This window comes from Olea europaea, chromosome 23, assembly GCF_002742605.1.
Source record: "Olea europaea var. sylvestris chromosome 23, O_europaea_v1, whole genome shotgun sequence".
NCBI lineage: Eukaryota > Viridiplantae > Streptophyta > Magnoliopsida > Lamiales > Oleaceae > Olea > Olea europaea.
In genome coordinates, this window is record NC_036259.1 from 2,162,228 (window position 1) to 2,188,977 (window position 26,750).

The 26,750-nt window shown below is 33.4% G+C and overlaps 1 protein-coding gene across 1 annotated transcript; it reads right to left on the minus strand.

The window, feature by feature from the left end:
* Positions 1 to 22,687: 22,687 nt before the first annotated feature.
* LOC111372110 (transcription factor CYCLOIDEA-like) lies at positions 22,688 to 24,574 on the minus strand. The gene is made up of 2 exons (XM_022994282.1): positions 23,182 to 24,574; positions 22,688 to 23,104 (listed from the first exon to the last, which is right to left on the minus strand). Exons 1-2 carry the CDS (start codon positions 24,217 to 24,219, stop codon positions 23,033 to 23,035), a joined length of 1,110 nt encoding a protein of 369 aa, XP_022850050.1. The 5' UTR covers positions 24,220 to 24,574; the 3' UTR covers positions 22,688 to 23,032.
* Between the last annotated feature and the right edge of the window lie 2,176 nt (positions 24,575 to 26,750).

The window sequence follows — 26,750 nt, forward strand, 5'->3', positions numbered from 1 at the left end:
ATAGTCAACTGCCCTATATTTCTAGACTGATATTCTTGACATAAGATAAAGTAGACATCTAATCAGTCTTTCACAAAGATATTCATCAGGTCGGTAGATGTAGCAGCCTCCTCGTCTCTTTGAACTTCAGTCTCGTCTTTCAGAATCTCGATAGGTCGTGAACATGAGGACTTTTGCATAAACCCTTCATCAGGGCTTCAGCATGTATCTGGTTGAGTGGCACCTTGGCTAGATGACTTTGGCTTCTGTAGCCTTCAAACCTTGTTAAAGCATCTTTTTATCTATTTGGGCTGACTCTTTCGATGACGTCAGCGAGATTTCTACGTGTTGCTTCTGATGAGTATCTTAATACAGGGAGTGACGTCAACCTCCCAAGTCTAATTGTTAAATATTCAAATGAGAGTTTAGACTTGCCAAAAATATGTAATAACAACCATCGAAATTGAGGCTGAGGCTCATATGCTTTGTACAAATAAACGACTTTTTGTCAAAGTATGTTCATAGAGAATCGAAGTCAGAAATTGTAAAAATCGAGATGGTCTGTACCGTCGTCGATGTGGTTCGACTTTCCACCAAAGTAATATATCATGTGAGACAGTTTGGGCATTTTGAACGCCTTTTGTCATTGATTGTCACAGATTGTTATGCTGTCATTTGACCTTCCTGATTGAGGTGGTGTTTCTTATTTTCAATTCATGCTATTGAACACGTGTTTTGATCTGAACCATGGAAGCTGAAATGTTAGATGCAACGAATGGTCCATATGTGACCCGAATTTGGACGGCTCAAATTTTTGAGATCTGACGGTTGAAAATGCATCTGTTTGCCTATAAAAAGGCTCATTCACTTGGATACTTATTAGTTTGCATAAGTCATATTAACCCATGGGTATCTTTGTGATACGATAACAATCGCATGTTAATAGAAAGGAAAGGAAACGAATAAGAGATCCAATGGCTTGAAATGTATGGAGTGATATTTATTTTCTCCGAAAAAGTTTATCAAAAATTAATGTACTCATTCTTTATTCTTTTTCCCGGGTTTTCTCCCTTTCTCTCTTTCTATTTATATGTTGTTTCTTTTATTCCACACATATCCCTTTCTCTTTTTTTTTCTTCTCTTCTCTTCTGTGTGTATATATATATACATACATACATATATATATATATATATATATATATATATATATATAGGGAAGACATGTGACCGTTAGATCCGAACCACGTGCCCCTACCTCCTTCTACACATCACATGCATATTACACATGCATTTATTACATTGACAAATAGTCAACTGCCCTATATTTCTAGACTGATATTCTTGACATAAGATAAAGTAGACATCTAATCAGTCTTTCACAAAGATATTCATCAGGTCGGTAGATGTAGCAGCCTCCTCGTCTCTTTGAACTTCAGTCTCGTCTTTCAGAATCTCGATAGGTCGTGAACATGAGGACTTTTGCATAAACCCTTCATCAGGGCTTCAGCATGTATCTGGTTGAGTGGCACCTTGGCTAGATGACTTTGGCTTCTGTAGCCTTCAAACCTTGTTAAAGCATCTTTTTATCTATTTGGGCTGACTCTTTCGATGACGTCAGCGAGATTTCTACGTGTTGCTTCTGATGAGTATCTTAATACAGGGAGTGACGTCAACCTCCCAAGTCTAATTGTTAAATATTCAAATGAGAGTTTAGACTTGCCAAAAATATGTAATAACAACCATCGAAATTGAGGCTGAGGCTCATATGCTTTGTACAAATAAACGACTTTTTGTCAAAGTATGTTCATAGAGAATCGAAGTCAGAAATTGTAAAAATCGAGATGGTCTGTACCGTCGTCGATGTGGTTCGACTTTCCACCAAAGTAATATATCATGTGAGACAGTTTGGGCATTTTGAACGCCTTTTGTCATTGATTGTCACAGATTGTTATGCTGTCATTTGACCTTCCTGATTGAGGTGGTGTTTCTTATTTTCAATTCATGCTATTGAACACGTGTTTTGATCTGAACCATGGAAGCTGAAATGTTAGATGCAACGAATGGTCCATATGTGACCCGAATTTGGACGGCTCAAATTTTTGAGATCTGACGGTTGAAAATGCATCTGTTTGCCTATAAAAAGGCTCATTCACTTGGATACTTATTAGTTTGCATAAGTCATATTAACCCATGGGTATCTTTGTGATACGATCGAAAAATATATTTGCACTCAGTGGATTTCAATGAGAATTGGTGCAAGGGACTGCTTGGTTTCGGATGATGCCATGGAGTGTGCAAATTGGATAATTCCTTGGTATAATGCATCGGATGTTCGGACCCGTGATAATGAAAATGCAAACTCAACACAATTTTCTTTCAGTGCTCTGAGAGCAATGCCGAAGTGTGGTAGGTCGCCCATTGTTTCGAATAAATTATGCTACAATATGGTGAGACTTCTATCTGAAGTGCCTTAAGTGGCACTATGTGGATCCTCAAGGATCGGCACCAACATATCTCCCCTGAGCCACTAGGTTATTCCTCTATCGGAGCATACTAGGCAGTGTATATTATAGTCGTAGCTTGAGGTTTAAAATGGTCTGACAGATCTCATAATTGTAAAGATTGGTGTATATGGTAGACATCCCTCGAAGGGAAAGGTCCAGCAGATTATATGTCTGATGCAATAGTCGTGTTGTATATTTGTGTATTTCTATGCTACTTCGAAGTGCTTTTTGTAAATGGCGGATTGCCCTCAATTGCAAATATATAAAATTTACCTTTTCGTGCAAATTGTGTCATTACTAAGCTCGGTTTGTTGATGTGCAATTGGAGGTGCTTTACAAGCCCCCCATTTTTCTTTTCTTTTTCATGGGCATCTTATGCCTTTTATTTGAGATGGTTCTTGTAGGATCCAGCTCTTTATTAGGTCCCTTGGACTTCTTTTCCATAGAAGTGCCTCTTTGGGCCATTTTTCTCTTTCAGAGGTGGACCTCTTAGGTTCTAGCTCGTTTTCTTTCATTTCTGAAGTACTTTGAATATATATATTTTTCTAAAGCAAGAGGGTCGATCCTGTCATCCAATCTGAAGTTTTGACACTTGTAATCACTTTTCTTTTCAGTTCGCGAGGCTGAGCTGACGGCTCATGCATGGTCCTCCTTTACAATTAGTCAAAGGAGATTTGCATATTTATGGGGGGTGGCCCCTATGGGGTCCTCCCTTATAATTTTCTATATGAGGGTAGTTCTGTTGAAGTGGTTTCTTTTTTACTTTTCTTTGAACGAGCTTCTTTTACCAGTACATTGTACGATTTTTTGAGACTATACATAAGGTGGGGCTATGCCCTCTTCGACTTATTCTGACCCTTCTCTCTTTGCCTCTTTGAATGGGGTCGAAATCTTTAGCCCATTAATGACAGGAGGGTCAGTTTTCACCTTTGGAGCCAAAGTTTCAGTTATATGAGGCTTATGCCTGAGCTGTTTTGGCTTTGCTTTGCTGCAGCTATGAAGCCTGGCATGGTAGCAGAGTGCCTTGACGCCTCCTCTATTAAGAGGGTAATGCCTGAGAATTTTCTTGAGTGTTTTGGCTCACTCCTTCAGGCATAACATCTCTTTTCCCCACAAAGGCCATCTTCGAGATTTCTTTCCCCGAGCTGTCTTTCTTGACAGGGATGGAGAACAAGCAAATCACACTTTTTCGTCACTTATCTGCTGAAAGGTCGGCTCTTATTGGCTGATGTTATAGAGCCTGACTCGACAATTATATACCTTAGCACCTCCTTTCGCAAGAGGATTTAGCCCAAGATGGCCAAATTTTGAGCTCATCTTTTTAGGCTAGACCTTTTATCTTCCTCATGGGGGCAGATTTTAAGACTTCCGTCTCCGGGCCACATCTTTTGGATGAGATGGGGACGGTAGCAGATCATTTTTATGTGAGGCTTATGCCCTTGTTTTATTGATTTGTTGTGAAGGCCGGCTCAATTTTGTCGAGGTTATGGAGTTCGCCCCGGTAGTTATATGCCTTAACATCTCTTCTGGTATGAGGGCTTTGCCTGAATGGTGGATTTTTGGAGGCACATTTCCCTGGTCTTATATTTTTCTTGCCGTGTGGTCAATCTTGGTTAGCCCGCATCCGAGCTAATGCAACTCTTCTTTCAGGCCTATTCCTTAGTGGGGATGCATGTATCTATGGGTGAGTTCAGTTGTCACTCTAGGTTGAGGTTGTTCGTGCTGACCTTCCACTGGGAAACAAACAGATGTGGCTGACTCAAGGGGATAGGAGGGAGTTTGGATTGAGTGGACAAAATGTGGAATCGGTCCTACCTGTTCCTTGTTGGACCAAGTCTATCAAAGAAACTTTCTGACTTCCTCGGCGTGATTGCCTTGCTATAGTCTGGCGGAACGGTAATATCCCCAATCATTTGGTAGGTAGCGTAGTTGGCGACCATATCCAAACCTACCCCTCTTTCAAGCGGAACAATCTCCTTGTTGTTTTGTGAGGAGTTGGCCAATTGAACTTGCATACGTCCTAGCAGTTCTTTGCGTTATAGCATTTTGTCGAGAGATGGCCCTAATGTTTGCGGTGATGGTGGTCAACTTCCTAGTGAGCCTCGCTGCTAGCCAGGGCCTGCTTCTTGAGCCACCTCTTTGATGGCAAATTACTGGAGCAGTTGGCAATGGCTCTTAGATTATTGGGGTACTTTATGGGGACGCTTCCTCCTTGAGGCATTCTCTAGTTTGCCTAAGTGTAATTTTTTCCTCTGTCGAACTCATGCTGCACCTCCTCGACAAATAACGACTTTTTGGCTCTATTCCCGGGATTGCTTTCCTTTACTCAAGGATTTAGCAAAGTTCCTTTTGAGTTGCCATTTTCAGCACCTTGGCCATGCCCCATATCACTTTTTTTCAAAACTTTAGCTTTTGTTCAAAGGCTTTACTCCATGGGGTGCTCGTGTTTTAGCTATTCCAGGATTCCCACAGACGAAACCAATCCGTTGACGCTCAAAAAGGCACCTATAGATGTCGAGTCCACACGCGTCCACGCGGGTAGACTCCGATGTATTAAGATTGCCTGTTCAATTAGGTGGTGAAACTGAATGCAAAGGACATACGACTAAACAATTTCGATGTGACTAAAGTGATTGGAGACATACTCGGCACAATCGCATGTAAATAGAAAAAGAAAGAAAATGAATAAGAGATCCAATGGCTTGAAATGTATGGAGGAGTATTTATTTTCTCATAAAAAATGTGCCAAAAATTAATGTACGTATTTTTTATTCTTTTTCCTGAGTTCTCTCCCTTTCTCTTTCTATATATGTGTTGTTTCTTTTGTTCTACATATATCCCTTTCTCTTTTTTTCTTTCTCTTCTTTTGGGAAAGACGTGGTAATCGTTGGATACGAACCACGTTCCCCTACCTTCTTCTTCTACACACCACATCCTTTTTACACATGCATTTATTACATTGATAAAGAGTCAGCTGCCCTATATTTTCAGGCTAATATTCCTGACATAAGATAAAGTAGACGTCTAATCAGTCTTTCACAAAGATATTCATCACGTCGACGGATGTGGTAGCCTCCTCGTCTCTTAGAACTTCAGCTTCGTCTTTCAAAACCTCGATAGGTCGTGAACATGAGGACTTCGACATAAACCCTTCGTCAGGGCTTTGGCATGTATCTGGTTGAGTGGCACCTTGGCCAGAACTTTGGCTTCTATAGCCTTCGTAACATTGTTGCTTCGTCTTTTATATGTTTGGGCTGACTCCTCCGATGACGTCAGTGGGGCTCCCATGTGTTGCTTCAGATGGCTAACTTAATACGAGGAGTAACAATAATTATCCTTAAATTATGGGATTAGTTACTAAGTTATTGTGTGTGTGTATTTTTCATAATAAAATTATATTTAACACCTGATTTTTGAATAAAAATTTTAATGAACTGATTGTTGATAATGAAAATCGTAAATGCACGTTTTCCTTTAATTTTCCCATGTTACTTTGTTATAAGATTGGCCAATTATTCGGCCCATTTTAGATTTTTTTTTCTTTTTTTTTTTTATGCATGGGCTGTGGGGGTGGCCCAAAGTTCAGTGTCCTGTACAGGGTCTACCCCTTGATGTACTGGTTAACTATTGAGTAAATTAAACGGATGAGTTTCATTGAAAAATCTTCAAAGGTTTCCATGTACAATTACCAGTGCTTATACTATATGAAAGAACATAGGGTAAATTACTGCGTGCCTTTGGTTTGGGTTATTCTTGAGGATTTCTGTTAATATAACCAAAAGTTGAAACACGGTAACGGATCCAAGGTTGGGTGTCAGCTAGGGCGACCATCGACTGTAATAGCGAAATCAACTAGGTCCAATCCATAACTAACAGTATTTTAAACCCGAATGAATCTTACATAACCAAGAACATCGCTACCCCCATCATAGACTCTATGAGAAATTATCCCCATTAACCCAACAGTTCCTCCATCATACACCAAGTATGTCTTCTTGTTATCTTGTCATCAACACATACAAAGCATAAAATAATTAGCATAATAATCAAGTCAATCCACTGTCCAATTAGAATCTTGACAAGAACAAAATCACGAGATGGTAAGATTATGCTCTAATCTCAATAGTAAACATTTTATTTTAGACACAACAAGTCAACAAGTTATTAAAAAAAAAAAACCCACCTTACCATAATAAAAAACACAAACAAAACCTACAAAGAGATTCTATGAACATGTACAATATTCAACAACATAGAAAAGCTAAAATAATTTGACACAAAGTCAAAACACAAGAATCCCAGAAGCAAAACACAAAACTCATTGTTTTGGCATCAAAACACAGAACAATAAAACATTATCATCAACTGATGTTCAATCAAGATCAAAACAATCAAAGATTAACTGATAGGAATCCTCCAGTTCATTGCCCAACTCAATAGCATCATTACTGAAGACTTTCTCGTGACTTTGGTGGCTTCCACAGAACACAGATCTCCTTGAACTTGTCATCACTTCTTGTTTTGTTTTTGAGTGCACAGCAGGACTCTGAGCAAGGGACAGAGACAGGATTTGCCGGTTTGCAAATTGCATTTATTCTCTTATACAAACCATTGGGCCAATTTTATGTCTAGCTTTGAATAAAAAAAAAAGGCCCAAAAGAACAGGCCCACAAATAAAATAAAATAAGGCTCAATCCAAACTTATAGAGATATCTTAATTTTCAATATATCAGGTACCTGAATCTCTTATGAAGTTTTATAATTTGTTACGTCTAAATACTCATGACTCCTTAATGGGATCGTATTTGCTAACTGCTTCATTTTCGTTTGGAGATTTTTGTATTAAAAATGAATATCATTACACTTTAGGCGTGCCATAAATTTATCAAATATAATATTAACTAATCGTCTTCCAGGATGTTAATTTGAGTTAGAGCATTTAAAGGTAGTATAAGAGATATTGTTGATTTCTTTGGTCAGTAAATGTACCTAAATAAATTATCTTTCAGACTTCTGGTTCGAATTATCTTTTGTGAGGATTTACATTTGTAAATTATTTTTTGCTTTTTAATTCATCCCTCTAATGTTGAGAAAATTGTCCAATCAAGTTGACAATTGATAAATAGCGTTATAAAATATCACTCATTTGAGATAAATGTTCAAACTACTCATTTATTTTTAGCATTCTTTACTTTCATTATCAATGCATTGTGGTGGATCAATTTTACATATACGTATTATTTTGCCTTTTTTTACTTGGTCACTGGAAATGTGCTTTGTTGAGGACTAATCTTGGTAATCCATTTCGACGGTTCCGATTTGAGGTATAAATACCACAAATCGGAAATAACGGCTTCAGACTTTTCTGATATTTTTGGGTTGCATTTTTGTCTCCTGGTTTTTCTCTTTCTCTCTGTAATTACGGATTGGGTAGAGAGGTGAATGATCTCTTTCATCTGATTTTGAACTCTGGTTTCTAGTGATCTTGTGTATAGATTAGAGTGATCATGTGTTGGTTTTTTTAAGGTTGAGTCAAAATCTGAAAAGTGAGAGTTGAGGGTTGTGTTCTATGATCTCCTTATTTGTGAGATTCATGTTCTTGAGATAATTTCTAGTAATTGTGTGCAGACGAGAATCCAGGGGTGGACCCACATGGGGTCATGTGGGGTCAAATGACCCCACAAAATTTTGCCCCTGTTTTTTTTTTTTTTGTTTTTTTGTTTTTTTTAATCATTTACAATCTACTTTGATGAACTCGTTACGAGATATTAAATAAAATCAAAATATTTCATTCTTAATACCATTTCGAAATGCTCATGGCCTAGTTTTTCATTTATTATAATGGCTTGCGAAATAGTCAACTATAGCAAAAGTTATGACATGTTAAAGTAGGTCGTTTGAAACTAGTATTTTCAGAATTTCGATAATATCCTAACTTTAAAAATTTGCCTACGATCATGTGCTACCTGAATCCACAAATCGTCTATTTCATGTAAAAGCTCGTTTTGAAAACTACATTGTTTTCATATCGAATGGTTCAAACGGATATCAAAAATAGTTAAATATTTATCAAACGTACGCTTCAAAAAAGACGTCTAACTCGTTTTTTCTTTTACAAAATTCAATTAATTATTATTTTTGCACTATAAATTTTTCAATATAATTTAAATCGTTTCATTCGGAAGTTTCATATGAAATATGACGTAAATTTTTTTGGGTCGTTACGAATTAAAAATAATTTGAATTACATTCAAATTATATTTGCTTTAAATTTGAATTTCATTTATTTCCTGGATTAAACTTGAATTTTATTTCAATTCATTTACTTTCTATATTCAATTTAATTTAATCATTGTTAGCTCAGCATTTCTCAACAAAATAGTAAACAAAACTATACAAATAGCAAAATTTATTTAATAATATTGATAATGATGTAATTATACGACGTTTTAAAAGTATGAAAATACATATTAACTTATTTTCAATTATATTATGTTGTTTTTTAAAATATTATTTTTTAAAATTTTGACCCCATAACACTAAAAGTCTAGGTCCGCCCTTGCGAGCATCTACATATTGTGGAGCTCCGAAAATGTAGGTTTGTCCGAACCCCGATACAATTTTTCGTGTTCTTTAAGTTTTTGTACTATTATGATTGTTTGATTCCATTATTATCTTTTACAAACAAGCTTTTGCACCTAACAATGGTATCGGAGCCATTTATTATTAAAGGCTATTGGTTGTTTTTTATACTGGTTGGTGGTGACACCAAGTTTCTGATTTTGTTCATTTGGATTCTTTGATTAATAAGTGTTTTCACCCTTTGTTCTCTTAAATCTGGAGGCACTTGAACGCTCTTTTGCATCACGAACATAATTTGTTTGCCATTTCCAATACCCTACTTCATTAAATCCTTACTATGTGTCTCGATTTGATATATTTGATAACTCTATAAGTTCTTGTTAACTTGTTTGTATATTACTCTTTGTATATATTGTCTTGGATCCTTTAACCTGAGAACAAGAGTCTCACCGAATCCTGAGGTCCGTAAAATAAAAGATCTCAACTTATAACTGTTTTGTTGTTTTTTCTTGAGAAATATTTGATTTCTATGAAATATTTATGTCTACTCTATTTTATTTCGTGTGTGATTTATCTATTATCAACTTGTGCTATTTTTGTCACTTATAAATTATTTTCCAAAAATCTAATAACAATTTTCTCGGAGTTAATACTAATTTTGAATTGAGGATTTTTACAGAAAAATGTGACTTCAGTTGGCAACAGAAAATGAGGCATATACTTGTTCAACAAAAAATTTCTAAAGCAAAAGGAAAATTTCATGAAACAACTACTGTTGAGCAACAACTTGAGGCTAATGAGTTAGCCTATACCTCTATAATTTTGCATTTGTATGATGTTGTAGTTAGAAAAGTTGGGCATTTAAATTCACAAAAGAATTGTGAGACAAATTGGAAAAAAAAAATATTTTCTTATAAAATCTTTAACAAATAAATTGTTTCGTCTAGAGAAGTTTTTTAGTTTTAAATAGACCCTTCAAAGGATCTTGATGATAACTTGGACAATTTTAATAAATTGGTCCGAGATATTACTATGTGTGGTGAAAAATTCTCGAAAGAAAACAATGTTGTGATTTTATTAAATGCTATTTCTGAAAATTACATAGAGGTTAAAAATGCAATTAAGAACGGTACATATAAGTTGACCTCTGAAATTGTAATTAATTCTTTAAGAAGCAAAGAATTAAAGCTCAATGTTGAAAAACAAGATTTTGGAAATGTTGAAAATTTAATGGTAAGAGGTAGAACTCAAAACAAACTGGATAATGGTCAAGAATACAAAAGTAAGAGCTCTGAGGCCTTAATAATCAGAGACTATACTTCTCATATACAAAATGTTGCTAAAATAGGACCGAACAAACCAATTCAACCAATGAAACCGTGAATCGGCCTAAAGTCCAATCTAAACACACTATGATAAATCAAAGAGGAAAGCTCAGTCTGTGAACCGGCCTAAAGTCCAATCTCAACACACTATAATAACCGAAAGAGGGAAACTCACTCAACAAAACTTAGAACCAACTGGTTTAACCATGAACTGCAAAACATGGTTCACGGTTTTACCGGTTCATATTCTCTTTTTATCAAAAATTTTAACTAATTTGATAGGTTCATGCACTGTAGTCACATGCCCATTTTAAACTAGAAAATTGAGTGAATATTTTCACCTTGGGATTTAAAATAAAGAAGCAGGCGTGTGGTTTAAAGGCTAGCATTTCCATATCCTCTGCTCCTTTCTTTTTGCACAGTCGTCCTGTCTCCAGATTTTCCCTCTATCTTTTCACAGTGTTTGGCTAATCTTAAAACAGAGTTAAATTTTTCTATTAAATTTGAGTGACTGATGTAAAAAAAATTTAAAGTACGATGGCTTTCGATTAAAAATATAGTTTTATGCCCCCATAGTCTCTGGATTTTTTTCTTATATTTCGTAAAAAAATTAGAATTTTTAGTAAATTTTTATAAAAAATTGATAAAAATTATAGATCTCATTAATGTATGATTACAGTTAATTATTTATTTATTTATTTTAGTTAAACCAAACTAGAGCAAGTCGGCTTAGTTTGATAAATTAATAAGTTATTAAAATTAATATCAATTTTGATCATTAAATAAAAAAATATTATAATATTTCCCAAAAATAACCAGTTTAATTATAAGGAAATTGTTAAAATAACTTATTTTTATTGTGTTTTTAAATTAAAATTTATGTAATTATAAGTTGAGGGTTTTAGGGTTTGTTTGGCATGATCTTTGAGAAGTCAAAAGAAATTTTGGAGATTTAAAAGTTATTTTTGAACACTTATGACTAATTTTATGAATTTTTTTTTTAATTATAAGAATTTTTTGAGAGGGCTCATCTAATCTGTTTTTATCTAAAAACATTTCTTAAATAGAAAAGCTCCTTTAAAGATTAATTTCCAAATAAAATACACCTGCTCATAGGGAAAATATATAATTTCTATAATAGATGATTTTTAAAGAAAAGTGTGGGTGTTTCTTCTCAAACACAAATCTAAAACTTTTCAAAAATTTAAACAATGGAAAATTTGATTGAAAATTAAACTAGAAAGAAAGTAAAGATCCTTTGGATAGACAGGCCTTGGAGTTTGTAATTCTAAGTTTGACAACTTTTTTAAATCAAATGATATTCAAAAAATAAGTACGTCCCATATACTTTTCAACAAAATGAAGTAGCTAAAAGAATGAATATGACTTTATTAGATAAAGTTAGGTGCATGATGATAGGCTCTAATCTTTGTAAACTTTTTTGGGGTGCAGCTATTATGATTGTATGTTATTTGAATAACTTGACTCCAACTACCACTTTAAATGATAAAACTCCTTTTGAAATGTGGAATAAGAGACCTACACACTATTCACATTTGAGAACCATTGGGAGTGCAGCCTATTTCCATCAAAACATAGGGAAACTTGAGCCAAGGGCTATGTATTATTGGCTATCCTCATGGCTAGGGTCATAGGCTGTGGGCTAAGGGTCAATGTGGAGTTAAAATTGCGATCAACGAGGATGTTACTTTTAAAGAGAATGAAATGCCATTCCTAAAAACAGAAAATAAACATTACGATAAGCTGAGGATGTTATACCACAATTTAAACCGAAAGTAATAGAGAAAGCACATGAAATTGATAATTGATCAGAATGTGGTTGAGCCTAAAATTTCTTAAGTTTCTTTAAAACAAGAGGAATATGAGTTGTTTAGTATATATATAATTGATGTAATTTCATAGCAGATCTATTATTTGATTAATACTCAATTAAATTAAATAATAGCGTCTGTAGATTTAAGTTTTGGTAATTTGTTATTCACAATGAGTTATAATTGTGATATACAAATTACATATGACTAAATCTTAAATTATTCGTGGTTGTAAGCAGTAATGAAATACGGATATCGTTATTACGGATAAACCATTACGTTTAACATTTCTTACCTATGAAGTAAATAGCTGATCTTGCAAGATAAAGTGTGATGACACTTAAATGAATATGTGGATGTTTTGTTATAGAAAAAAATATTGGAGACCTATTGGGAAGATTCCACATGATTAACTATCTAAGTATCAATGGTTAATCTCTAACTTTATGACCGTGGAATTGGTCTTTTGACTTGATATCATTATAATGCCTTATATGAGGACAGACTTACTTTGGTCATGTTGGATGTTGTTCTACCAAGGGTGGCTAATGTGGCATCGTTCGAATATGTAAAGAATCATTTGAATGCTATGAATGATTAATAGATAGTTCGTAACTCTTAGATAGTAAGAGATTATGATCTAGACTTCATTCAATTAAGTTGATAACGAAATCCTTAGCTAATGTGTACTTCAGTCAAAAAAGAGTTTTCTAATTTATATTAATTTAATAGTAGAATGAAAGATATGAAAATAATTGAGATTGACAAATATCCATATCTCGTAATTGATATGATCATATTGATGAAAGGATCATAATTTTACGATAATAAACAAGTTTAATTTTGTCATACCACGTGACATTTTTCATCACATGTATTACCCCGACACATTACTATATGTCAATTTGGAACGATGAATGTGAATTGATGACAAATTAAAAAGTGATATTTTAATTTATCGATTTTGATTAAATCAAAATAATAATTCATGTTGTTAGGAATCGTGATTAAGAACCTAATAGGTCACACATAAAAGAAGAACAATAAGAATGAGATTCACCAATTAATTAATTGACAAGTGTTGGACAATTAATTAATTAGATTACTTGTTAATATGCTCAAATTAATTAACTTGATTAATTAATTCATGGATCAAATTTAATTAATTAAATATTAGAACGGATTAAGTTAATAGACAAACCAAGTCCACTTGGACTTATATTAATGGTTGCTAGGATTTGAAAAAATCAGTAGAGAACATAATTATTCTAACTGATGCAAGAAAAAACTCTAGTTCTCTCAATCTTGTTTCCAGTGTCGATTTCCTTTGGAGGTTGGACAATTTGACGACTGTGGATTGCAAATCGTGATTGTTCGATTTCAAAAAAAGCAAAAGAGATTGTAGAATTCGACAAAGATATACTTTTTATCACAGTTTCTATCTAAAAACAAAGCAGATCCTCGATAGGAACTGAAAATTTTGTTTATTTTCCTCTTTACATGATTAAGTAAATTCTCAACAGTGGTATTAGAGTTTACTTTTCTTTTTCTTTTTTTTTTTTTTTTTGTTAGAAACTACTTTGCATGATAGAACAATCAAAAGTTGATTGTTATTATTTTTATGAATTGAGCAATTAAGAAAATTAATTTTCATATTCAAAAATCTATTTTGAAAAACAAAATAAATTTTGGATCAAACAAAGGACACGGGTCTCCAATATTTTGTTCTATAACAAAACATCCACGTGTTCATTTAAGTGTCACCACACTTTAACTTGTGAGATCAACTACTTACTTCACAAGTAAGAAATGCCACAAGTGATGATCTGTCCATAATAAGATATCCGTATCTCGTTATTACAAACGACCATGGACGATCTAAGATTCAATCATATGTAATTTGTATCTCACAATCACAACTCCTTGTGATTAACAAATTATGAAGATTTGAATCTAGGGACTCTATTATTTAATTTAATTGTCTACTAATTAAATAATAGATCTGCCATTAAATTGCATTAATTATATATCAAAAGATTTATGTCCAAGGTTGATTGGACCTAGGGCATAACACTTACAAACTCCCACTTGCACTAGATCCAATCACTTATGTATCCAATATCATAAGAGTCTACATGATGATCATGTTTAAGCTACGACAACTTTTTGTCAGTGGATCTGCAATATTCTTAAATGTGGGAATTTGTTCTTTTCTTTACGTCATTTCTATGTATTATTTCTCTTATAAGATTATACCGCCTTAATATATGTTTGGATCATTGATGAGACCTTAGTTCCTTTGCTTTCGCGATGGCTCTATTGTTATCAAAATAAAATGGCATGTGATCAACAATATCAGGAACTACTCTAAGTTCATTTATGAACGCCACGATCCATATTGCAACTCTTTGCTACTTCTGAAGTAATCATGCATTAGGTTTCTACTATTGAATCAATGGTTGCTTCACATTTGGAACCTTTCCAACATTCCCTTTAAGAGTAAACTAATTTCTCCATATGAAATCTTCTCAAGATTTCATCTATGTAAATTGGGACGAGTTAGACAATTTTCTAGATCTATCTCTATAGATCAAGTTGTTTCTCCTATATCGTTCCTGAATAAATCCTTTAACAACTATTATTTCAAAGATTGAAACATAGGGATGTCGTTTTCTATAATATTAGGAATACAACAATACTCTAACTATCTTCTTATAAACAACACAATTTAGTCTTCAAATTTGATAAAATCAAACACTTCGATTTTTTCATCAAATCAAAGATTCCAGTTCCTAGAGACTTCATTAACCTATAGTCACGATATGCAACGGTTGCAAGCAAAACCCGAACGAACTTCAGCAAGGCTACAGGAGAAAGGTTTCACCAAGGTCAACACTTAACCTTTGCTTCTAGCCTTGCTTTGTATATATGGATATTCCGATCCATATCGACATTTTCTTTGTAACCTATTTACAAATTTATGGGTTTTATTCCATCAGGAGGCTTGACCAAGGTCCAAACCTTGTTCACATAAGTCGAGTTCATCTCGAGTTTCATAGCCTCTTGCTGTCTCTTTTAAGTCAACACTTGACTTTATTTTGGCGCAACTAGCAGGTACATTAACCTGGATCAGTAATACCTAATTAGTAATTATGGATTCGTACCTTCTTGAAGGTTGAATGATCCTACTGGATTCACATATAGTTGACATGTCCTCAGGAGTCTTTACTTCTTGATCAAGAGTATATCCCATATCAGATATAAGATCAAACTCGAATTCATTTACTTGGCTAACTATATTTGTGGACTCTTGAGCTCTTTTATATTCTATATTGCTCACACTGTCCTCCACTAGAGTAAACATTTTCTCTAAGAAGACGATATGTCGTGAGATAAAGACTTTCTTTACAATAATAGAATTTATATTCAAATATCTGCTTTGAATATCCCACAAGTATGTATTTATCGGATTTAGTCTCAAACTTATCCGATTCAAGGCGCTTCAAATAAGCGTCATGGCCCCAAACTTTCATATGAGATAAGTTGAGACTATTTCATTTCCATAACTCGTATGGAGTTCTGTTAACCAACTTAGATAAGACATAATTTAGTGTGTAGCAACTGCAATCAGTGCATGACTCCAAAACGATTTTGGGAGATTTGCATGACTTATTATTAATTGCACTATATCTAATAGTTTACTATTCCTCTTTTCGGATACACCACTATGTTGTAGTATATATGGAGGAGTCCACTGCAAACAAATATCATTCTCTCTTAGATAATCCAGAATTTAATCTTTAAGATACTCTCATCTCGATCGAATCTTAGTGTGAGGATATCTTTACATATTTGTTTCTCTACTTCTAGCTCAAATCCCTTAAACCTTTTAAGAGTTTTATGATTGAATTTCATCATATATACATGGTCATCTCTAAAATAGTCATCAATAAATGTGATAAAATAAGAGAAACTTTATCTAGTAAAACGAGATTTGATCACTGTGGCTAACATACATGATTTGCATTTGTCAAATGATTCAAAATCAATTTACTCCACGTATACATCTCTATGTAATTTTGGAATTGCATTTCATCTATATCACTAAGTCTACAATGCCAAATTTAGATATTATTCAGATTATCACTTTTATGCCTCTTAACTTCTATACTCATTATTGAATGCTTAGTGTATAGAATATAAGTGTTATTTGTAGCTTATCATAACCATTAAGATCTTAATCAAGATAAGCAGGAACAATTGTCCTTAACATTAAAATAATTCATGCCCGAACATGAAATTCATTTTAATGGTCCAACCAAGGTGGGTACAAAGCAACATTTCTCTAATTCCAATACTAAGCCAAAAGGCAACGACAAGAAGTACGCTCCTATAGGTAATACAGCAACCTCTGCTCATCTACAACGTGTAGATAAACTTTTCTCTTTTGTAGTAATCTACTTCTATTTAGTTTCTCCATATTTATATAAATATAAGATCCACATCTAGTATGAAATACCTAAGAAACTCATGAAGTAAACATAAGCCCTATAATATTTCTTCCAATGACCTTTCATTCTATAATAAAAGCAAAGGTCGTTACATTTGGTATTGTCCTTCGCTTTGACCGTATTAGCCATATTGGATGCTTTCCAAAGCCCCTTTTTAATTTCCTATTAATAACCTTGGAGAAATCAATGGCTTGCCCACTACTAACTTTGATATTGGGCTTAACAGTCTTAAACATGTCCAGCAACTAAATGAGTATGCATTCGAGCTTATTCATATCATAATTCATAATTAGTATGAATAACTCTCCAACAGAGATTGCAGAACTAAGTCAATACTTAGTTCTCGATTCATGATTGAACTTACCAATTATCTTCAGTAAATGAGCATTCACTGAAGATCTCTCTGTCACTTTGCATCAGTATAGTTGCTTGAAAGTCTCATATCCTTCCACACATGATTATTATCATACAACTCTTTGAAATGAAAAATCATGCGTTAGCATCTATACTCTCAGGTTGCTTTTGTGACTCAGGTAACGTAATGCAAACATCACACATGTTGTAGTACTATTGTCATCAATGTGTTATTATAGCTACCACATCTTCCTTAATTGAGTTATCACCAGGTGTCTCTGGAAATGGTTAATTAAGGAAAACCAACTTCCTCATACCTGATAACAATTCTCAAACTGCATTACCAATCAAGAAGATTTAATTTGGTAGTTGGCATCCAGTATGCCACTCAAATACACATGGTTACTCACGATTCAATAAATATAAATGATGAAAAGAAAAAGAATAATATATAAAACGCATCAATTAACTTAACATAGACTTCCATTAAATTAATTATACTCTCACTGTTTAATTCAAATTGATAACCCTCTCATATAAATTTATGGAATCCATACTTGACTCCCAGTGGGCTAAGATCTCATTTGTTATATTAAGACCTTGAATGTACTTAACAAGCCTTAATAAAATATATGGGTATATAATATTATCTATTGTATATCCATACAACTTCCAGATCATTAAACCGACAACTCATTGTCTTCACACATCTTATGTGCTAAAAGATAAATTTTAGTTAATTCAAACCCACAATTCAGAAATATCTAATACTTCATAGTATCAAACATATTCATAATAGACCATTTTTTAGTGCACTCAACAAGTTGAGATCGATTGAGGACTCTGATTTTTAACTATAATGATGGAATGCGAATATAAAGTGTAACTTAATATTTTATTGAGAGATTTTGCATTCAAAGGTCTCATCATAACAATCATATATATATTATTATACATCTACCATGCAAATAAACTTATATATAATATAATAGTGTGGACGATTATGGACTTTTACTATCTAGTCTTCCTAAGCCATAAAAAAGACTAGTTGATCAATTCCTAGATTGTATTGCATTGATTAGTATCATTGCACCATCTCCATGGTCTACTCCTCTTTTTGCTTCTTCAATCGGTCAAACTGCAACATGTATCCTATACTAGTTGGCACGCAAGCCTAAATGAAAAATGGACTTGCAGGCCCATGGTAACAACAACGAACTCGTAAGTCCAAAATGATTAAGAGCTCGCAGACTCATAATAATAACAATAATAACGAACTCGCAGACCCATAAAACGACAAAAATTAAATTAACCGTTCAACACATACACATGGTCAAGTCCATAATCATCCGCTCATAATGCATTTATCACATAAATGTATGCCTATATAATATCTAATATTATATGCAAATACGTTTCAAGTTTCTAGCAATTACGGTCGTCTAAACATCTTAGACAAATGGATTGGAACAATTAAATAATCAATTAATCATATTAATTAATTATTTCCTCAGTGGGTGTATTTAATTAAAATCAAATTTTAATTAAATACCGAATTAGAGTCCAACTCTAATTCCAAAGTTACAGGGCAGGATTATTTAATTAAAATCAAATTTTAATTAAATATCAAATTAGAGTCAAACCCTAATTTCAAAAGTTAAGGCAGTTGAATTTAATCAAAATCAAATTTTAATTAAATAACAAAATTTGAGTCCAACTCTAATTCCAAGATTTTAGGATGAACTAATTTAATTAAAATCTAATTTTAATTAAATATCAAATTAGAGTTTATCTCTAATCTCAAGAAGAAATTTAGGGTGAGACAATTTAATCAAAATTAAATTTTAATTAAATGTCAAATTAGAATTGAATTCTAACTTCGAGAACATATTTGGGTGAATAATTAATTAAAATCAAAATTTTTAATTAAATACTAAATTAGAGTCCAACTCTAATTTAAATTGAATTAATATTTTAATTTAGGATGAAACTTCTAAATAGAAATAAAATTCATTTTAAGGTCAAATTTAATATTTAAGTTAAAAACCAATTTTAACGAAAATACAAATATCGTTGATTTTAAATGAAAGTATTAAACGGGTCAAAATTAATAATATAGGTCAAACCCTTTTAAAATTCAAATTTAAATTCATTTTCAAAATTGCATTCAAAACCCTTTTGAACAATTGCAATCTGACACCAAGTTTAAATTTAAAAGGTTGTCCTTCAATTAACTTAATTGCAAGACAGACCCTTCATTTAAAAATTGCAGAGTGACCCATTTCATAATTGCAGACTATGGTGCACAGTTTTCTAAATTACAGCTCTAGCCCCATCTCAATTCACCCAAAATTATTTTTTTATTTTTTTGCGACGCCGATCATTGCCACTGATACCTCCTTTTATTTCAAGTTGCCACCCCCTTTGGCTCCTGTGGCAAAGGCCACCACCGCTTGTAGCAACAGCAGCTACTACTACAAATTTAGCAGTGACGAGCGACGTTGTCTCAGGTGCAGCAGCACCTCGCCGACGGCAACAATTGCTATTAGCTCCACCGCCTTTCCCTATTTCATTTTTTTTTAAATTCTTATAAAAATATATTTTCAATTCAAAATCAATTGCCAAAACAAGAAAAAACAATTAACTTTTAATTGTTCCAAGATGCAAAACAATTTCTAACAAATACAAAGTAGACTCTGATACAACTGTTGGAAATATACTTATCATTCGCAGCGGAATATAAAGTAGGTTTCAATTCCCACCAAAGATCCCTCTATGTTTAGATAGAAATTGTGATAGAAAATTGTACCTTTTGAAAGATTCTGCAAACTTTTTGCTTTTCTTTTTGCTCCAACAACTTTGATCTGTCATTCACAGTTATCCCATTGTCCAACTTCCAACGGTGATTGACATAGAGAACAAAATTGTAGGATTAGATTTTTTCTTATGCTAGCAAGAAGAATGAAAAAATCTCTACAAATTGAAAACCCTAATCACTTATTTATATAAGCCCAAACGGGTTTTGCCTGACCCATCCAATATTAAATTAACTCATTTAATTAAATTCGGTTCGTGAATTAATTAATTAATTAATTCTGGCATATAAATAAGCAACATAATTAATTAATTTATCCAACCCTCGTTAAATTAATTAATTGACAAATCAAAATCTTCCTGTTCTCCTTTTGTATGCGACACATCAGGTTCCCGATCACGATGTCTAATAATATGAATTATTATTTTGATTTAATTGAAATCGATAAATTAAAACACCCTTTTAATTTATCACCAATTCACTTTCACCGTCCCAGATTGACATCTAGCAATGTATTAGGACAATACATATGATAAAAAATGTCATGTGGTATGACAAAATCAAACTCGTTCGCTTACCGTGAAACTATAATTCCTCCATCAATATGATCCGATCAATTACGAGATATGAAAGTTTCTTAATCCCGATTATCGATCATATCTTTCATTGCACTATTAAGTCAATATAAGTTAAAAACTCATTTTCAACCTCTGAGTACACCTTGGCCAAGGATTTCATTATAGACTTATTGAATAAAATATGGATCATAATCTCTTACTATTTAGTAGTGACGAATCCTCTATTGGTTATTGACAACCTTCATACGATTCTTAACTTATCCGAACGATGTCGTATTAGCGGCCCTTGGCAGAGCAACATTCAACACCACCAAAGTATGACTATCCTCATGTCATATAAGGTACCATGATGACATCAAGTTAAAAGATCAATTTCACTACCGAACGTTAGAGACTAACCATTGATATTCAGATAGTTATTTATATGGAATCTCTTGACGGGTCTCCAATGCTTTGTTCTATAACAAAACATCCATGTGTACATTCAAGTATCACTACACTTTAACTTGTAATATCAGCTACTTAATTCATAAGTAAGAAATGTTACGCGAGATGATCTATCCGTGATAACGATATCCGTATCTCGTCATTACTTACGACCACAGATGATTGAAGATTTAATCATATATAATTTGTATCTCACAATCATAAATTCTTGTGATTAAAAAATTACTAAGAGTTGAATATACGAACTTCATTATTTAATTCAATTGAATATTAATTAATTAAATAATAGATCTACCATATATCGCATTAACTATTTATTAAAAGTGTTTATATCCAAAGTCAATTGGACCTAGGACATAACACTTACATGCTCAAAGTATGTTGATATAAAATTATATTTTATAAGAGATATTGTATCTAACGGTTTGATAAACTTAGAGAAAATTCATTTTCAGTTCAATCATAGCGATATGGGTACAAAAATTTTACCTTTAACTAAATCTAAACCCTACTTATCTATATTAAACATTTATATTGGTAGACTTAGAGCCTGTTTGACAATCATCATTGTAGAAAAAAAGTTTTAAATAATGATTTTTAAGAGAATGTGTAGTTAAAAAGTAGGAAAAATTGTTTAGTATACATGTAGAATATTTTATTATGTGAATGTGTAGTTGAAAATGATCATATAACAAACCATAAAATAAAATAATGTGTCAAACAAGCACTTAGTGCTTTCACTTGCAGGTACATGTGTGATGATACAATAGGATGATTACTCATTTGTGAATAGAATCACTATGTCAAAGTGGAAATGATGTTGGTTTTGTGTGGGACACGTGATTATTCCCTATAAATGTTTCTATTTTTTGTTTTACTTGGTTACTTGAAATGCTTCTACTCTTGAGGATTAATCTTGGCGATACAATAATTGGTAGTTAGGATTTCTCACGTTCCAATATTTTTGGGCTGTGTTTTATCTCTTGGTTTTCCCTATTTCTCACTGTAATTAGGGTTTGGTTGGAGAGGTGAATGACATCTGATTTTAAACTCTGGCTTCTTGTGATCTTGTTTGTAAATTAGAGTGATCATGTGTTGTGTTGATCCTTAAGGTTGAGTCAAAATCTGTGAAGTGAGAGAGAGTTGAAGCTGTGTCCTTCAATCTCCTTATTTGTGATATTCAAGAGAACTTTAGTACATTCTTGAGATAATTTTGGTGATTTTGTGCAGATGAGCATTCGCGTATTGTGGAGGTCGGGGATGTAGGTTTGTTTGAACCCGTGACTAATTTTTAGTGTTCTTTTAAGTTTCTGTATTTTTTATGATCGTTCCATTCCAGTGTTATCTTCGACAAACACTCTTTTGCTCCTTATATTATCCATTTACTCGAGAATAAAGGTTGGGAGTCTATGACTTCATTTGTCCTATACTTCATATTTTTTTTTGGCATATTGTCTTAGTCATTCCTGTATTTTGTTGGCTGACTGAGATGGTTCTGGTGGAGACTCAACTACTAAGATCCTTAATGGAGTAAGGAATTATGAGATTGTATACACATAACTGAAAAAATTAAAATATGCAAAGAAAGAAAGGTCAATTGTTTACAAAATACTATAGGTTCCAATGATATGCAAGTAGTGCATGTTCATCAAGGCATGTCAAATCTCTATGATGGCTATTTTAACATACAATTAATAAATTCAAGCCCAATAAACTGAAACAAGCAAATAAATTGATTTTAAGCTCAAAAAGGGACAATAGATTTCAAGATCGACGCTCTTAAATGAGTCATCATTTTGCAATAGCATTAATTTGAACTTCACATCGAAAAAAGAAGAAATAAGTACAAGGATTTAGCAATTTTTCTTAAAAAGATTGACTTTTTAAAATAGAATCTTAGCACACCCAATTTTGTTTCCCAAGGTCTATCCTTCAATTCCAAGTCTTAACCAATCATATTTTAGAAATGAAGCAAAAAGTAGTAATTTCACGGCGGAATTTTCACACTAGATAAAACCAAAATTATTTCACAATTCACATTTATGAACAAGAATAAGAAAAGGACATCCATCTAATGTTACCAAATGATGGAAAATGTAGAAGACTTATCCAGACAGATTAAAACTGCTGTAGGCGTCCCATGGTTTGGTACAAAACAGGAAGTCTGTGAATGGAGGCTGCAAAACAAAATTCAATTCATCACCTCGAAATCACTACAGTTATATATGCCTATATGTTTTGGAAATAAACTTACTTGGTGGCCGGGATTTGCAGCGCCAGCACCGTGCTGATAATTGAAGATTGTAGATGTGTTCCAATTGTCTTCGTTTCTAGCCCCTAAGATTTGTGCTCCTTTAGAGCTCAACTCAACCTTAGCCAGCATTTCATATGAAGGGTTCATGTTTGAACTTCTGGTACCTGGTTCTTCACCAGTTTCAAATGGACAAGTCTTTAACAGGATCGAACTACGATTATTCACTGTTTTTGGTTCACTTTCACGAAGGCTTCTTTTTTCTGTTGCCCTTGCTCTTGCCCTCTCTCTAGCCTTTCTTCTTGATTCCTTTGCAACAGTCATACGCGCTACTTTACTCTTCTTCCTCTTCTCTTTTGCACAAGAAGGTTTGTCTAGCTCACTTTTTTGGTTGATTGTGGACTTGTTTTCATAAGTAGCTGACTGATCATTGATTCCTGACATGACTTCGCATTCAGAGGTAGAGGATACACTGCAGGATTGTTTATATACACAAGGACCTTGAATCAGCTCTCTAATGGCAGACCTTGAGTTTTTGAGAAGCCAATCCACGGTTTTACTGGCCTTGTCATATCCTAACATGTCTTGCAAGCCGAAAAACTTTCGGGCGACATCAAGGGACAGTCTCATTCTTCGGTCTCTAGGGCCATGAGCAGTGTTGATTTTGCTGTGTCGATCTCTCTTGGAAGTTCTCTTTCTAGGGATCTGCTGCTCAATTTTACTGTTACAGTCTTCTTTCAGTACGTCCGTGGCAGCAGTTGTACTTGAAAAAGCCATGTTAGTTGCATTAATCTCGGCAGGAAGAGCATTTTCATCGGTTGTCATTGAGTTGTGCTCATGGAAAAGGTCATAATATTGGCGACTAACAGCTTCGTATTCATAGTGCATACAAGGAGAATTAGGAAAATCGAAAAACGAAGAGAATGAATGGTAGTCTTTAGAATTGGAGTTTACGTCATTATCGACAAAATAAGGTTGGGAAATCACATGGTCGATGCAAGATATAGAGTTGAAATTGCTATTGCTGTTAGAGGGATACATCTGAAAGAAATGCCTTTGTCCTGAGCTATGCTAAAGAAATTGACTAGGGCTTGAGGAAGACAGGTGCACCAAGAGACTATTCGTACATGCTTATCCTTTTGGCCCTCTGCAACAAATAATTAGGGCTTGAGAGAGACTGATAATTTACCTAATCTTGATATTTCTTTTCTTTTCTTTTCTTTCACAATCCCATGTGTTTGTATATTTTTGTAAGAGAGAGAGAGAATAATTTCACCTTGAATAAGCAAGAAATGGCTCTTTGAGAAAGACAGGCATGGAAGAAGATATAGAGGTTAAAGCAAGATGAATTATTGGCGACACAAAGGGCCTTGCATAATTTCTACTGCCCATCTCTTAACAAATTACTGTTCTACATTTTTTTTTTCCACTTTTTAAACAAAAAATAAAAGTAAAAATTAAAGGGTATTGTATATCTTCTTCCACTAGCTAAAGAAATTTAGATGCATGCTTGGTTGGACTTGGAGTGTTTGGAGCATGAAAGCGAAAGAGTTGAAGGAGCAGCAAAGATAAGTGGGCGCAGCTGGATTTAAGCACTTGTCTCTTAACAACGACATATATTTGTACTGATCAACAATTACCAAACCGATTGATGTTAATCACTAGAATTATGAACAAGTGAGATGCATTAATCTCTAGTTAGTGTTTACAGAGAGAAAAAATGAAAATGGCCAAACCCTTAGAATTTCCACGTGGCATTTACATGTTACACAAAGGACAATTATTTCAGTTTTGAGAGGATAACACAAGAGTAGCTTAGAGGCCTGCGCTCTTGCCTTTTTGACTGGGGTGACTCCAAATGTCACTTTCACTAAAAAGATAAACTGATCTATCCCTCTAAAGTCTCTCTCTCTCTCTCTCTACATGTACATATGTTTCTATGAATATCACCATCTGTATCTCCCTCTACAAGGGTTCTCCCCCCTTAGCTTTTCTTTGGAACCAACCCAAAAAGTCGTGCTCGATGTAACGTAACATGATATTTCAATGCCATCTCAAATTATGTCATTGCATTTGTTAAATTTTTTTCGGCAAAATCCAAAGCTCTCTCTCTCTCTTGTAAATCACTGTAGTTGATGAGTATAGAGTAGTCAAGAAAGAAGGGCTTTGTGGTTGTACTTTGTGAAAACCCTAATCGTAACCAATTTTGTTCAAATAAAGAACTGTTTGTATCTTGAAGAAAATGGTAATATTGAAAAAGGTTCTTTCTTGCAACACATAATTCATTTCTTTCCAAAAATACAAGCCGCAATTGCAGCAAAACCAACTCCCACTTCCACTCCCACCATCTATTGCATCTTTTCCCAACCTTAGCTGTCCTATACACCAGCAAGAGAGGACCACATGAATTGGTTGTTCTGAAGTTGCTTTCAAATATCAGATATCTATGAACAAAAGGAGAATGATATAATTTATGTACCATAAGTGCTTTCATTTCTATTTAGAATTAGAGGTCATATTTCATTTTACTTTTGTACATTGTACCATCAAGTGACATAAGGATAAGAATCACAGGGCTTTAAGCATAATTATTATTCTGCTGTACATGGCACTTGGTCATTTCCTTTGCTAGGAAATAATTTTGGTTCATACTACAACAATATCCTTTGTCTTTTAACTATCTTTATATTGCAAACTTAACTTGCAGCAGTAAAAATATTCTGTCCCTTTAGAATTTCTCTTTTCACCATGGAAAAATACTAAGAGTTTCCGATTTCATATATCACTTGTTTGACAAAAGGACACTCTTTACTATTTATTTTTGAGAAATATTTGTCGAAGAGATGCCAAAATTATCTAGATAAACTATAGTCTAATTCGTAAGTCTCTATATTAGTAAGCATTCTCTATACGAACATTCCAAACTTTTACTAATCATAAGCTCAAAGGTGCTTATTGTCATTTTTCTATCCCTCAAGCATACGGATCTTAATAAGTAATATAGTGGACTAATGAGTCCGAAAAGACTACTATCAATAGTTGATTAAATTAGTCCTAACTTCAATTTGATTGAAAATAAAGGGAAGTAGTCTTTTTCTTTTTTGTGATTTTTTATTTTAAATATATTAAAATAGTAAAAGTTGATTTTTTTTTTTTTAAATATGTTGGTGAAAGTGTTCAAATTCATGAGTTCACCATAACTATCTCATTAATCTCAATCACTAGTTTTTACAATAATTAATTATTTATACCCAATCAAATTCTTTTAGTGTATTTAATGCATGTATCTCGAGATCAAATTGACCATGTTTAACTAAGTCAATTTTATATCTTTATGTAAATCCAGATAAACCTTAATTAAATGCCTTAAAGCCCTAAGAATCCTTGTAATGATCGTACTAGCTAGAAAATAATCTCTATACAAGACGGCTTGTAGATGGGTGAATCCTGTTCAGCGTGATTGTAATCCTGTTTTCTGCAGTGTAATAATGATTGGTCATCTAGTTTGTTTTGACTTTTACTTTTAGTGCTTTTGGATTCATTGGTCATTAATTCATGAATTTGTGAGTGAT

Coding starts and splice junctions, on each gene's coding strand:
- LOC111372110 (XM_022994282.1), bottom strand. CDS start 24,219: ATGTATCCCTCTAACAGCAATAGCAATTTCAACTCTATATCTTGCATC. Junction 23,105..23,181: donor CTGCAAATCCCGGCCACCAA/GTAAGTTTATTT, acceptor TTTGTTTTGCAG/CCTCCATTCACAGACTTCCT.